Source organism: Ostrea edulis, chromosome 2 (genome assembly GCF_947568905.1).
Source record: "Ostrea edulis chromosome 2, xbOstEdul1.1, whole genome shotgun sequence".
Taxonomy (NCBI): Eukaryota; Metazoa; Mollusca; class Bivalvia; order Ostreida; family Ostreidae; genus Ostrea; species Ostrea edulis.
In genome coordinates, this window is record NC_079165.1 from 97,637,667 (window position 1) to 97,650,797 (window position 13,131).

The 13,131-nt window shown below is 33.8% G+C and overlaps 1 protein-coding gene across 9 annotated transcripts in view; it reads left to right on the top strand.

Moving 5' to 3' along the window:
• The window catches only part of LOC125681029 (E3 ubiquitin-protein ligase CBL-B), a 62,240-nt gene extending 50,214 nt beyond the window's left edge, over window positions 1-12,026 (top strand). For 2 of the 9 annotated variants that reach the window (XM_048920912.2, XM_048920913.2), the window contains 3 exons: window positions 80-226; window positions 3,000-3,105; window positions 7,794-12,026. In XM_048920912.2, the coding sequence (XP_048776869.1) occupies window positions 80-226; window positions 3,000-3,105; window positions 7,794-8,019 (479 nt within the window). In that variant the 3' untranslated portion in view covers window positions 8,020-12,026. The remainder of the gene's footprint in view (window positions 1-79; window positions 227-2,999; window positions 3,106-7,793) is intronic. The other 7 variants (XM_048920914.2, XM_056155691.1, XM_048920915.2 and 4 more) reach the window with 4 other exon arrangements.
• Window positions 12,027-13,131: the final 1,105 nt, after the last annotated feature.

Consider the following 13,131-nt stretch of genomic DNA (forward strand, 5'->3'; position numbering starts at 1 on the left):
ATGTGATTGCTGATCTTTTGACTACACTATTCTGCAGACATTTTGTCTGTACATTCTTCTCTGTGATCTCTCTCTCTAGGGATATCCTATGCTGAACTTCGGTATGATGTTCCTTCCAGTATTTCTACAGTATGCTCTGAATCTACTGACATTGTCAACTCTACTGAATGCAAACATCTAGGTATAAATGAAAACAGTCAGGCAGAATCAGCTAATCATAAAGGAGGTATGCTTTCCATCTGCTCATTTCTTTTTCATGATGTGTTTCAAAAATGTGTGTATGCATGCATCTTGTATGGTAAAGGTGAGAACAACTAGAGAATCCTAGACCTTCGCATTATATTAAAGAACTAAGTTAACTTTATTCATAAAATGACCTTGTTGATTTCCAGTTTAAGGAAATAACTGCTTGTGCCTGATTTTAAACATGAATTTGAAATATAGATAATATATGCTTTTATTAAGACTATCCTTTAAAAATATTGTTGATTTGCTGTTATACAACTTATCATTTTTATTGTGAGTAGGAAAGTAGGTAATTTTACTTTTGCCAGGGCCCAACTCAAAGTCAAATTCTTCATAATTTGCCAGGAAACAAATGTACTATATATTAAAATTCAATAAATTGATTGAGATTGGCATAAAAAAGAAAACCAGAAAAAAGTCAAAAGAAGCAAATAATATTTTAGTTGGGATGAATTTGATTGAGTCAGTCATGTTACAGCAAATCAACAATATTTTTTTTTAAAGGAATAAGATATAATTGGCTTAATATTTTTGCAACAATGTATTATAGATGCCTAACAGACAATTTATAATTTATGCATACCCTCTATATTTACTTTTTAAATAATCTCAGTTTTTTTCATTTACATACAAATGTTTTCAAGCATGTAATTAAGGGAAACATAATAACTTTAAAAACTAATTAATCTGTTCTAAAGTAATTCTGTATAACATTGGATCATAGAGCTTTAATTGCACAATCTGGTTTTGATAGATTGTAATCTTGCCAAAGACTCTCCTAATTGATATGCATTTTTTTAAGAAGCATGTAATACTGGTGAGTCTCAATGGCTTGAATATTTTGATCTCTAGAAGTTCTTAAAGTTGTGTCATCTTCCTGATTTTTTTCCTTGTTAAACTTAAATTTATTCTCAGTTTCTAAAACTCAAATATCTTGAAACCTATGATCTCTCAAATAAAATCCAGATCCCATTATTCATATATTTTTCTTTAAGGATGTATACCACATCATCATAATGGCTGACTTCCTTTTAAAACATGAATTAGAATTTGAATATCAGCAATATTTGTATATTCCTTTTAAATTTGATTGCCTTGCTGGGTACCTCAGGCAGTAAACATGTTGACTGCTGACATAGGTTTGAGTCCAGCAGGGGTTTTAAATTTTTAGCTCACCTGATCTGAAAGCTCAAGTGAGCTATTCTGATCACCATTTGTCCGACCGTCTGTATGAAAACTTTTCACATTTTCATCTAGTTCTCCAGAAAAACTGGGCCAATTTCAATCAAACTTGGTACAAATCATCCTTGGATGAAGGGGATTCAAGTTTGATCAAATGAAGAGCCATGCCCCCCTTCAAAGGGGAGGTAATCACAAAAATGCAAAAAGAGGGTGGAGTCATTCATTTAAGAATCTTCTGAAGAACCATTGGGCCAGAAAAATTCAAATTTACATGAAAGTTTCCTGACATAATGCAGATTCAAGTTTGTTGAAACCATGGCCCCTGGAGGTAGGATGGGTCCACAATGGGGGATCAAAGTTATACATGTGAATATATAGCAAAAATCTTCTTCTCAAGAACCACTAGGCCAGGAAAGATCAAATTTACATGAAAGCTTTCTGGCATAGTGCAGATTCAAGTTTGTTAAAATCATGACCCCTTGGGGTGGTGGAGCCACAATAGGTTATCAAAGTGTTACATATATATATATATATATATATATATATATATATATAAATCACTAGAAATGACCAACGACATGAACAACAGTGAATTGTCCAATTTTTAAGACAACCTCTCCCTTCTTCAGGATGATAGAATATTTACATAGAAAAGTAAGAAAACTAAAACTACAACTAAACTACAAAGCTTATAACAAACAAAACGTCTACATATTAAAATCATCGAGTGTAATATGTGGCAATAGAAAAGTTTGTTCCCATCGAGCATCAAGACTAAACTGAACTAATCAGTCCTACGCTGGATCAATTCAAATGGGGCATATTTTTGTCCTTTCTGTCATTCTTTCTGAAACTTTAACCTTGCTAATAACATTTGAACAGTAAGTGCTAGAGCTTTGATATTTCACATGAGTATTCCTTGTGACAAGACCTTTCTGTGAGTACCAACATTATTGACCCTGTGACCTTGAAGTTTGACCTACTTTTTGAAAACTTTAACATTGTTTTTGTCCTTTCTGTCATTCTGTCTGAAACTTTAACCTTGCTAATAACTTTTGAACAGTAAGTGCTAGAGCTTTGATGTTTCACATGAGCATTTCTTGTGACAAGATCTTTCTACTGGTACTAAGATATTTGTCCTTGTGACCTTGGCAATCTTTGGAATCTGCCATTATAGGGAGCATTTGTGTTTCACAAACACATCTTGTTCATTTTGAAACATCATAATAATGAGGTAAATTATCATTGATTTATTAAGAGTGGTTTATGATTTTTTTGTTTCGAAAAAAACATCACAATATACCATATCATATTATACCACCATCACATTAGCAGAGTTTCACTGCTGAGGTGAGCCATGTGACCCTTGGACCCCTTTTTTGTTTTTCTTTAGGTGTGCATATGTACTTCTCCCCTTAATTTTCACATTGATAGCATTTATTGCTTGCTTATACTAAATGAATTGAAAATTTTTATGACACACTTAAAATTATCCTCTGGCACTGGCTTTAATACAGCTGTTTTCTTCTTGCTTCTGCTTCTGCTTATTCTGACAATATTTTCATTTACAGGTACAATTTTCTCTGTCACAGGTAACAGCAAACCACCATTAAGACGGACACCCACAGACTATGACTTGCCACCTTTACCAGCACCAAGGAAACAACCTGGAGAAAAGTAAGAAATTAAGAATTTGCAGTATTCACTTTATATTCACAGTACAGATTGACACTAAGCAGGGTGGATACTGTTGGGTATCGGCTTATTTTATCTCGGGGTGTTGGTCATCAGCTTTTATATATGGTTATGATGGCCGTCAATGATGAAATCAGATAAATACATTGCTGTTTGTCTTGTAAAGGATAGAGTGTTTATTTTTAAAATAGTTTTTGTGACTGACCGAAAAAAGGGATGTCAGGGTGGGGTTGTCATTGAATTACAGTAAAACATGCATATTGCAAAGTGCTGGGGATCAAGAATTTTGATTTACTATAAAATATAATTCGTTATATCCAGTAAGTTTATAATATGTTTTAAAACTTCAGGGAATGAAAATTGCTTTACTGTAAGCGTGAATTCATTATAAGTGTGTTTGCTGTAACCGTGTTTTACTGTATAGAATTTAAAAGTTTGCATTTTGGAAAATGGTAGCATAATACCTGTGAAATATCTACTCAAAATAGATATGGAGAATAACAAAAGCCACAATTTGTCAAAACTATAAGCAAACATCCTCATGTTGTGTAGATTCAACTTTATTGAAATTGTTGTCCCCAGGGTCATGGTGGAGCCACTAATAATATAAATCACTATTCAGAATTTTGTCAAGAACAATAAGGGTACTATACAGTTTGTCAACACAATGCATCATCATACAGTGTACATTTAAGTTTGGTCAACTCATGACGCAGGGTGATTAGACCACAACATGGGTTAATGTTTATACAGAAGAATATGCATGCACAAAAAACTTCTCAAGAACAACAAACACACCCATGAAGTTGTTCAAGCATTCAGCCATACAGCTCCAGATTAAGGATTCAAAGTCTGACGTAAGAATATAATAGGACTTTAGTTTTATAAGAACAAATCTTAGTATGAATATATCATCATGTAGTGTAAGTTCAGTTTTATTTAAACCAACAAAGGATGGGGTCATGCACAATAAAAGATGATTTATGTGAGTGCACATGTATATAGTGGTCAAGTGGGAGGTCTTGGTATTCTAAGCTTACAAATAATTTCATACTATGCAGTTTTTAGGTTAGGTGACCTATTGCAATTGCATGGCTAGCGACCGTCAACAATTGAACATTTTTAACTTCTTCTTGAGAACAACCTTTCCAATTCATTTCACATTTGGTATGAAGCATCATTGGGACAAGGGTGACATAAATTATAAATTTTAGGATTCCTGAACTCCCGGGGCCTTGGATGCAGGGCAAAAACTGCCAAAAATTTACCTGTTTTCAAAAATCTTCTTCTCTACAATAGCTTATCTTTAAGAAAAACTAAAAGCATAGTGATGTAGAGCAGGAAAGTCTATTATAAAATTGTAAATTTCATGATCCCCTGGGTAGAGGATCTTACAAATGGCATGGCCAAACTTGGTATATATAGTGGATATGTGTAAAAGATTTAAATAATATCTTCTTTAATGCTATTGATTTTAAATTGCTTAGGAGGAGTAGGTAGTCCTTTACCAAAATTGTAAATTTCATGATTCCAGGGGGTAAGGGTTTTGGTTCCAGGGTGGGGCTAAAATTATCATAGTGATTATTGTCTATCATTTGAAACACAGGGGCTAAGCCCGTTTGGGCTCGAACTCTGTGATACTATATTTATGGTTTGGGCCCAAACGGGCTTAGCCCCTGTGATTTGAAAGACTTCTTAAGTTTGCTGATACAGTATAAAAACTAATAAATGCATATTTAGGAAAAGCAGAAAAGGATTTCCCAAAATTGTGAATTTCGCAACCCCTGGTGAGGTCCAAATTAGTCATATCATGTTAATGTTACATGTATTGTATTATGTGAAGTCTTTAATCAGCACTTTCTGAGGCATTAAAGAACACATCTTGTTATACCCCCCGCAACAAGTTGTGGGGGAGTATACTGGAATCGGGTTGTCCGTCTGTCTGTCCGTCTGTAGACGCAATGGTTTCCGGGCTCTAAAGCATTATCCTTTCCAACTACCGTCACCATATCATATATATGGACTACCCATGGGATGAAGATGTTCCCTATTGATTTTGGAGTCAAAGGTCAAGCGCACTGGACATCGAAGTAGCAATATGGTTTCCGGGCTCTAAAGCGTTATCCTTTCCACCTACAGTCACCATATCATACATATAAACTACCCATGGGATGAAGATGTTCCCTATCGATTTTGGGGTCAAAAGGTCAAAGGTCACGCGCACTGGACATCGAAGTAGCAATATGGTTCGGTTTGTCATGCTATTTGTTTTTTACACTCAGAAAAGAGGTAGTTTATACCTATTACCAACACCCTTTGGGAGATTGGGGTAAGTGGGGGGTATTCTTAGTGAGCATTGCTCACAGTACCTCTTGTTTTATACTGATTATTAGAGTTCAGCTTAGATATGCAGAACTGGATTTTTAAACTCAGGTGACCTATTGCAATACGGAAGTTCCGAGTTCCCCAAGAGTTATTTCCCTTTGTCGAACTCTTCCGTAAATTATGACGTAAAATATGATGACAGTGGGTGCATTTGCTAATTACTATGGTTGTATTATTTCTTAAAAGATGATTTCCAGAGTTTCTGAGACCATCCTATCTCAGGGAAAAGGCAATTTTAATGAGTTTATGAGTATTGGATAACAAAATGGCTCAAACAAATATTGTTAATTGCCATCTTTCTTTGATAAAAGCGTCACTCATGTAGAAGAGGAAACGAAAAATGATTCAATAGCCAATTTGATGATCTTATTCAAACAAATTATGCTTGATATGGCCAGAATATGCATACCAGTGATTGATATAAACAAAAGTTACGCTTTTATTACATTAATCGTACGTAATCGTTATGTACAATGCCAGTCTACGATATAATGTATACATTGTATACCCACCATATGTCATAAAATGCGAAAGAGTTCGACAAAGGGAAATAACTTTTGGGTAACTCGGAACTTGCGTATTGGTTGTCGTGCGTTAACAATTTAACATTTTTAACTTCTTGATAACTACCAGTCCAATTCTTTTCATATATGACATGATGCATCTTTGGGACAAGGGGGACATAAATTGTAAATTTCAGGACTCCAGCACCCCTGGGGCCCTAGGGGCGGGACAAAAACTGCCCAAAATTGACAAATTTTCAAAAATCCACTTCTGTACAACCGCACACGTGTAAGAAAAACTAAATGCATAGTGATGTAGAGCAGGAAGGCCTCTACCAAAATTGTAACTTTCATGGTCCCCGGGGTAGGGGTTCTGACCCCAGGGCAGGGCCAAACTTGGTATTTAGTGTTTATGTGTAAAACACTTAAATAACATCTTCTTTGTTAATGATACTAAATTGAAACAAAATAGATTTTCAGAAAAAACAGGTAGTCCTTTACCAAAATTGTAAATTTGATGATCACAGGGGTAGGGGTTTTGGTATCAGGGTGGGGCCAAAATGGTCAGTTAATAAATGTGTGAACAATAGACATGGTTAACTTCTTGATAACTATCATTCCAATTCTTTTCAAATTTGGTATGAAGCATCTGTGGGACAAGGGGGACATAAATTGTAAATTTCAGGATTCCTGTACCCCTGGGGCCTTAAGGGCGGGGCAAAAACTTTCCAAAATTGACCAATTTTCAAAAATCTTCTTCTCTACAACCGCACACGTGTAAGAAAAACTAAATGCCTAGTGATGTAGAGCAGGAAAGCCTCCACCAAAATTATAAATTTCATGATCCCCGGGGTAGTTTTGACCTCAGGGCGGGGCCAAACTTACTATATAGTGTTTATGTGTAAAACACTTAAATAACATCTTTAGTGTTATTGATACTAAATTGAAACTAAATGGATATTTAGAAAGAGCAGGTAGTCCTTTACCAAAAATTGTAAAATTTCATGATTCCCGGGGTAGAGGTTCTGACCCCAGGGTGGGGCCAAACTTACTATATAGTGTTTATGTGTATAACACTTAGATAAGATCTTCTTTAGTGTTATTGATACTAAATTGAAAGTAAATGGATATTTAGAAAGAGCAGGTAGTCCTTTACCAAAAATTGTAAATTTGATGATCCCTGGGGTAGGGGTTCTGATTCCAGGGTGGGGCCAAACTTAGTATACAGTATTTATCTGTAAGTTTGCTGATACTGTATAAAATCTAAATTATGCATACATAGGAATAGCAGAAAAGGATGTACAAAAAATGGTGATTTTACACATCTTGTTTTATACTGTTGCTGATCATTAGAATTTAGCTTAGATATTCAGAACAGTAAAAAAAATTCTAGATTTCTTTAGAGTATTGATACCTTTTCACTAGTACTCAGGTGACTGATAAAGCCTGTGGGCCTATTGTTTTTCTAGATTTCATAGCCTTTTGGACTAGTGATACTTTTAACTAATACTCAGGTGACTGATAATGCCTGTGGGTCTCTTGTCTTTCAACTTGCTTGAATTTAGTTTGGAGTCATGGCAAGTTTCAGATCAAAGTCAACTTTTGTTCTAATTGACATGGTAATTAACTAGCTATATGATTTACTGGGCTATCCACAAGGTATTCATATCATTTGGATACATCTAACTTTCGCTAGAAACACAATTCAGTAGTAGGTTGAAGATAAAAAAAAAAAATCACCCAAAGCCAAGTTTTAATGAACAATCACAATTTTATTTTTAGAAAACTGTCAGATCCTCCCCAAGAAGAAAGAGATATACAGCTTCCTGTCAGAAACAGATTACGTGAAAACACCGACAGTAACAAGGAAAATAGTGTAGACGAGGTCCAAGTTGATCAGTTGGTCGCCAAAGGATACGACCGCCTGCGAGTGGTGGATGCATTGCGTGTGGCCAGAAATAATTTGCTCATGGCTGAAGAAATCCTGGAAACATTTGTGCGGCTATGAATGTATGCTCATATTTTTTACCAAACATACAAGTGCTCAGTTCTCTGAATTGTACTTAATAATGTAAGCAGTGTAATACACAGACTTGCTTTGGTGCTCCATATACATGGGTGAAAAACAGACTGGAATACAGCATCCAACATGTTGCGCTTTGGAGACATCAGTATCTCTACATTTTGTGTTTGTTTTTGTGTTACTTGAATGTTATTTCTTGTAACTTAACACTTAATGTCTTTTGTGTTACTTGAATGTTATTTCTTGTAACTTAACACTTAATGTCTTTTTAGATAAAAGTGTTTGGTGTAAAGCTTCTGCGTGAATGAGTTGTTGCATCTGTAAAATAGATCTTCTATTTATATATTACTCGCTAAAAACAAAGCATGCTGTACCTTTATATTAAGTATTTTGTCAATTGTTTAACAGCAATTTTTTCAGTGCCCACAGTTACATGTAGAAGAAATTGCACGTTTTTAATACAACAGTAGGATCATGGTTATTTGACCTTGACTGGATATAATGTAGTAAAATTTGTCTTAAAATGGACAATCATTGTTCCTCACCTTTTCTGAAAGAGTAAATTTTTATGAAGGTAAATATTTATTCAAACACTTATTGTTATTTTGACTGACTTGAAGTATTGACTCAGCTTGTTGTGTCCAACTCTCTTATCATACTGACTTATTTTCACTGCATTTTAATTTTTGCTAAGATTCTGTTGACAAAAAACTTAAAATAGAACTACAATGACTTCAACATAGTCATATGACATTTATTTATATAGAACTGGAGTAATTTAAAACTGCATGAACAAGAAACCAAGAAATAGTGAGGATAAGTTTCCTTATGATGTACTGCATACTGGATTTGAAAATTTTGGCTGACACTACATGAACATGTGTACGTATTCTTTTGTGATTTTTTGTTCTCAGCAAAAATTTGAGGATAAACTGCCTTGTCTGATTATCAAAAGTTATAGAAGATATTTTACAGCCACATTCTGTTTCCAGAACCTGTGTATGAAATGCAGTTATGCAAGTTCTGTGATAATTTACTGGCCTTTTGTTACAATTTGAGCTTTGCCTGTGTATGTATAACTGTATTTATATTAGTTCTTTATCACTTTGCATGTATAAAAATTTATCATTATTTGTATACAAAATGTATATGGTTATGTTACTACTTGGGTATGTATATATTTTGTGGTAGTAGGTCCCAAGGACCACCAATTTGCGGAATTAGTTATTTTTTATTTTGCTTTTGTAATACAGGGTTGAGCCCAGTAACTAACCAATGGACGGTCCATGCATAGTACATTATTCCTAAGTCAAATCCCACTAGTAACCTTGAATATCTTCATATCATTCATTTATATTGAGAGTATTTTTACTGTCTTCACATCTTTCTTGGTGGTTTAAACATGCTTACCAATTTATACTTCGTGCAATTATTAAATTTGAAAAGGGGTTGTACTAAATCTGCATATACCAGTATACCTATTGTAAATCCAGCTTACTTCAAGCTTTTGATAAAGGATAGCAATGACAAATTTTTCATAATTATATGATATTTTCTTGTACATAATACATTACTCTTGCCAAACAATGTACAATTTTATACAAGTAAATAAGTAATGCAATTCAAGTATTCACTATGTTGTGTATTTCAGCTGAATCTCTCATTTAATGTACACCTGGAAGTAATTCAGGTCCAGCAGCAAATATATGTGTTTCTCGGTTTAAAATTCTGGAATTGTGTCTGTTGCACTGTGATTTCTCAATCAACATTTATGATTTGCCAGTTGGTCCAAAATCATATTTAATCATATATTCAGTGTTGTATGCAAGGAAACATTGTACACTGTATAACAGCATTTCTACATGATATATATACACTATATATCGTCAGAGGAAATTAAAGTGAAATTTTTTTTCATGTCCAGATTTCCTTAGTTGTCAGATTAACAAATCGTAGAATATAAATGTGTATTTATATAGTCAGAAATAGAACACCTTTTAATATATTTTCAGTTTGGTCCTTTTGATGTTTAGTTACTGTAAATCATTAATATTTTATTAGACTTTTTGCCTTGTCAAATCAATTATCGAGACATGATTATTTTGATACTCAATTCTTCATTTATTCACAAAAATTATTCAAAAGAACATTGATTTTGCATGAGAATAGCAAATTTATACAAAAAAAATGTTCTTGTGAATAAAAAGTGATTTCCTGAATTGAAATTACAGTAATCATATTCTAAACTAAATTTTCTGTAGTCACTGAAAATTAAGCACAGAACCGGAAATTAAGCTGGCAACTTTTCAATAGATTTAAACTTTTTGTAGCTTACTCTTTATAATTACAACACCCCACACAAATCCCATAGGTTGAACGTCATTACAGAGAAATTATTATTTACTAAGATTGATCCAGAATTCTTATTTTATTTTTAGAAGAGAAGTATTTTTATTGCATGTAAGTAATATGGTCATTTAATATGATATACAATGTACTTGCAGTTTTGAGTACGAAGTTTGGCCACAAATTTCTTTTTTATTTAAACAATAAAAACAAGTGTTTATATTTATTTTCATACAGAAAGAAAGAAAACCCAGATATTTTTACATTTCTGAAAATGAAGTTTGGTAAAATTTTCTGCTTGGGAAGTTTTACACATTGTCAATATTTTGATGTAGTAACATTTTAATATATATTTGCCTTTGATATCTTTACAAACTGTAATGATAGCCCTTTCCTCATGAATGCGCTGCAGTTTTGAACAATGTATGAATCTTGATAAAGATAGTACGTCTATTTTAATAGCTGAGAATATCAACAGGAATGAAAGTAAATTGTAATTATAAGAAATAGATTTCATTTTTGAAATTACATCAGGGTATGAATTGCAAGTTAACGCTCAATGAAAAATAGCTGGCTTGATGCATTGCAGTTCATACCCTCATGTATTTTCAAAACTGAAATTTATTTCTAAGTATTAACAATGACAGTACACATTCAGAAGTAGATATTTCACTATATAACCACTAGTATTTAAACTGATTTGGGGGGTTTACAAGCTATTTCCTAATTTGGCAATAATCAAACAATGCTGGTCAGTGTCTCTTGTGGCTTTGATAACATACAGTGTATATCAAAACAATTTTAACTTACTAGGTTATCTGATTGACTCTATATGAAGTTTCTCTAAATCGAATCAAAATGATTACATTTACAAACTTGAAGACGCCACTCCTTTTAGGCCCTGGGATCCAAAAATATTGCAAGAAATCTCACTTTTTGAATTCAGTTTTGGTGGCAGGGATATTAGCCTCATAAAAACCTGTAGTGCTTGTTAACTGTTGGTCTTTTCCAGAATGCTAAATTCATCCCTGGGTATCCAGTTCAGGCCTGGGGATGGGTGTGAAACAGGTCCAATTTGTAAAGGTAGAACCTTTATGTTCATCTTGAATCACGTCTATATTCTTCATCACCTTGTTTGAGTATTAATGTTTACTGTGAAAGATTTACATGTAAGGAAGTTTTTGCATGATACACAGGTGACCAATTGAGGTCTTATGGTCCAGTTGTTTGGTTGAAATGAACATCATGATCAAGCACAGGCTTATTTAATTTGTGCTATATTGTGATAAAAAAAGAGATCAGAATTGTGGAAAGCTAGTTCAAAACTTTATTTGAAATGTATATTTATTTACCTCTGAATTTCATATTTATTATAATTGGTTTTAGTATTTGTATTAAAACCTTTGTTTCTTTAGGTAAAAATACTTTGATCTTTGTTTCTTTCCATTATGCTATAAACCCTAAACCATTTGATGGGTACAGCATTGTAAAGGTGTACAATATTGTGTTCGGGGTTTAAAGGACATGTTTTTGGAGACTTTGTTATTTTAGTTGAATGCAAGATCCCATATACATTGTTTCTCCATTGTTATTTGTTCATTATGACATCATGACCAGTCAGGTCCTAATAAAAACAAGAAAATTTACTTGCGTTTTCCATTTGCCCCTTTTTATTGGAAAAAGTCCATAGGCCAATTGCTCATCTAAACATTATAATTTGTAATTCATCGGAGTTGCTCAGCTATCTGTGCCCATCGCATGGCATCTGTTGTATGCATTGTAGACTTTTTAAAATAATTTTCAACTTCATCAAAAAATACTACTGGACCATGTTACGAAATTTGGTATCAAGCATATAATTTATGGAGAAAGGGGAACTAAAATAGTCAAAACCTTCATCATTATACTTCTGGACATCTAACGGACATACTGGCTGCTCATAGTTCTAGATGAGCCAAGAGGCCGCCATCATATTTATGGCTCCTGGTTCTATGGAGGGTAATCGTGTTAGAAAATCCAAGCATGTAAACTTGTTTTGCAACCGTGCTCATTTTTCAGCTTCAGCTATGTATATTGCAAGTTTGTAACGTGTAAGATGCGATGTTGTAATGTACAGCTATGTAAATACTAAGTCTACAAACGGAAATACTGTAGGAATGACCATGTATAACTTGGGGAAACAATGATACATTTTCATAAAGAGAAATATAAGATTCAAACGATTACACAAATTAAGAGTACAACACTGAGGTAATATGTATACATTTCTGAGAAACATAACGTACACCCCCTGAGTTACATATATACATAGCTGAAGCTGAAAAATGAACACGGTTGCAAGTTTGGATAACAAGTTTACATGCTTGGATTTTTTAACACGATTACCCTCCATATGGTTCATGATGCTTGGATGAGGATCTTTGGCTCAAATAGTAAAAGCATGGCTATATTGGAATCAGGTTGTCTGTTCTCCATAGATTAATCCAGAATCCATTTCTGGGTGCAAAGTGATTTCCCATTTCACCGGGAGTTGCCATACTTGACACATATTTGCAGCCATTGGATGAGGATGATCCTTACTCATTTTGGGGTCAAAATGTCCAAGGAGTCAAACTGGACACCGATGTATGGAAAAAAAATTTCGGGTCATTTGTGACTTCCCTTTTTGCCGGAAGTTGCCAAACTTCACACATTGACTATAACTATGGAATGAGGATGACCCCCATAAATTTTGGGATCAAAAGGAGAAGA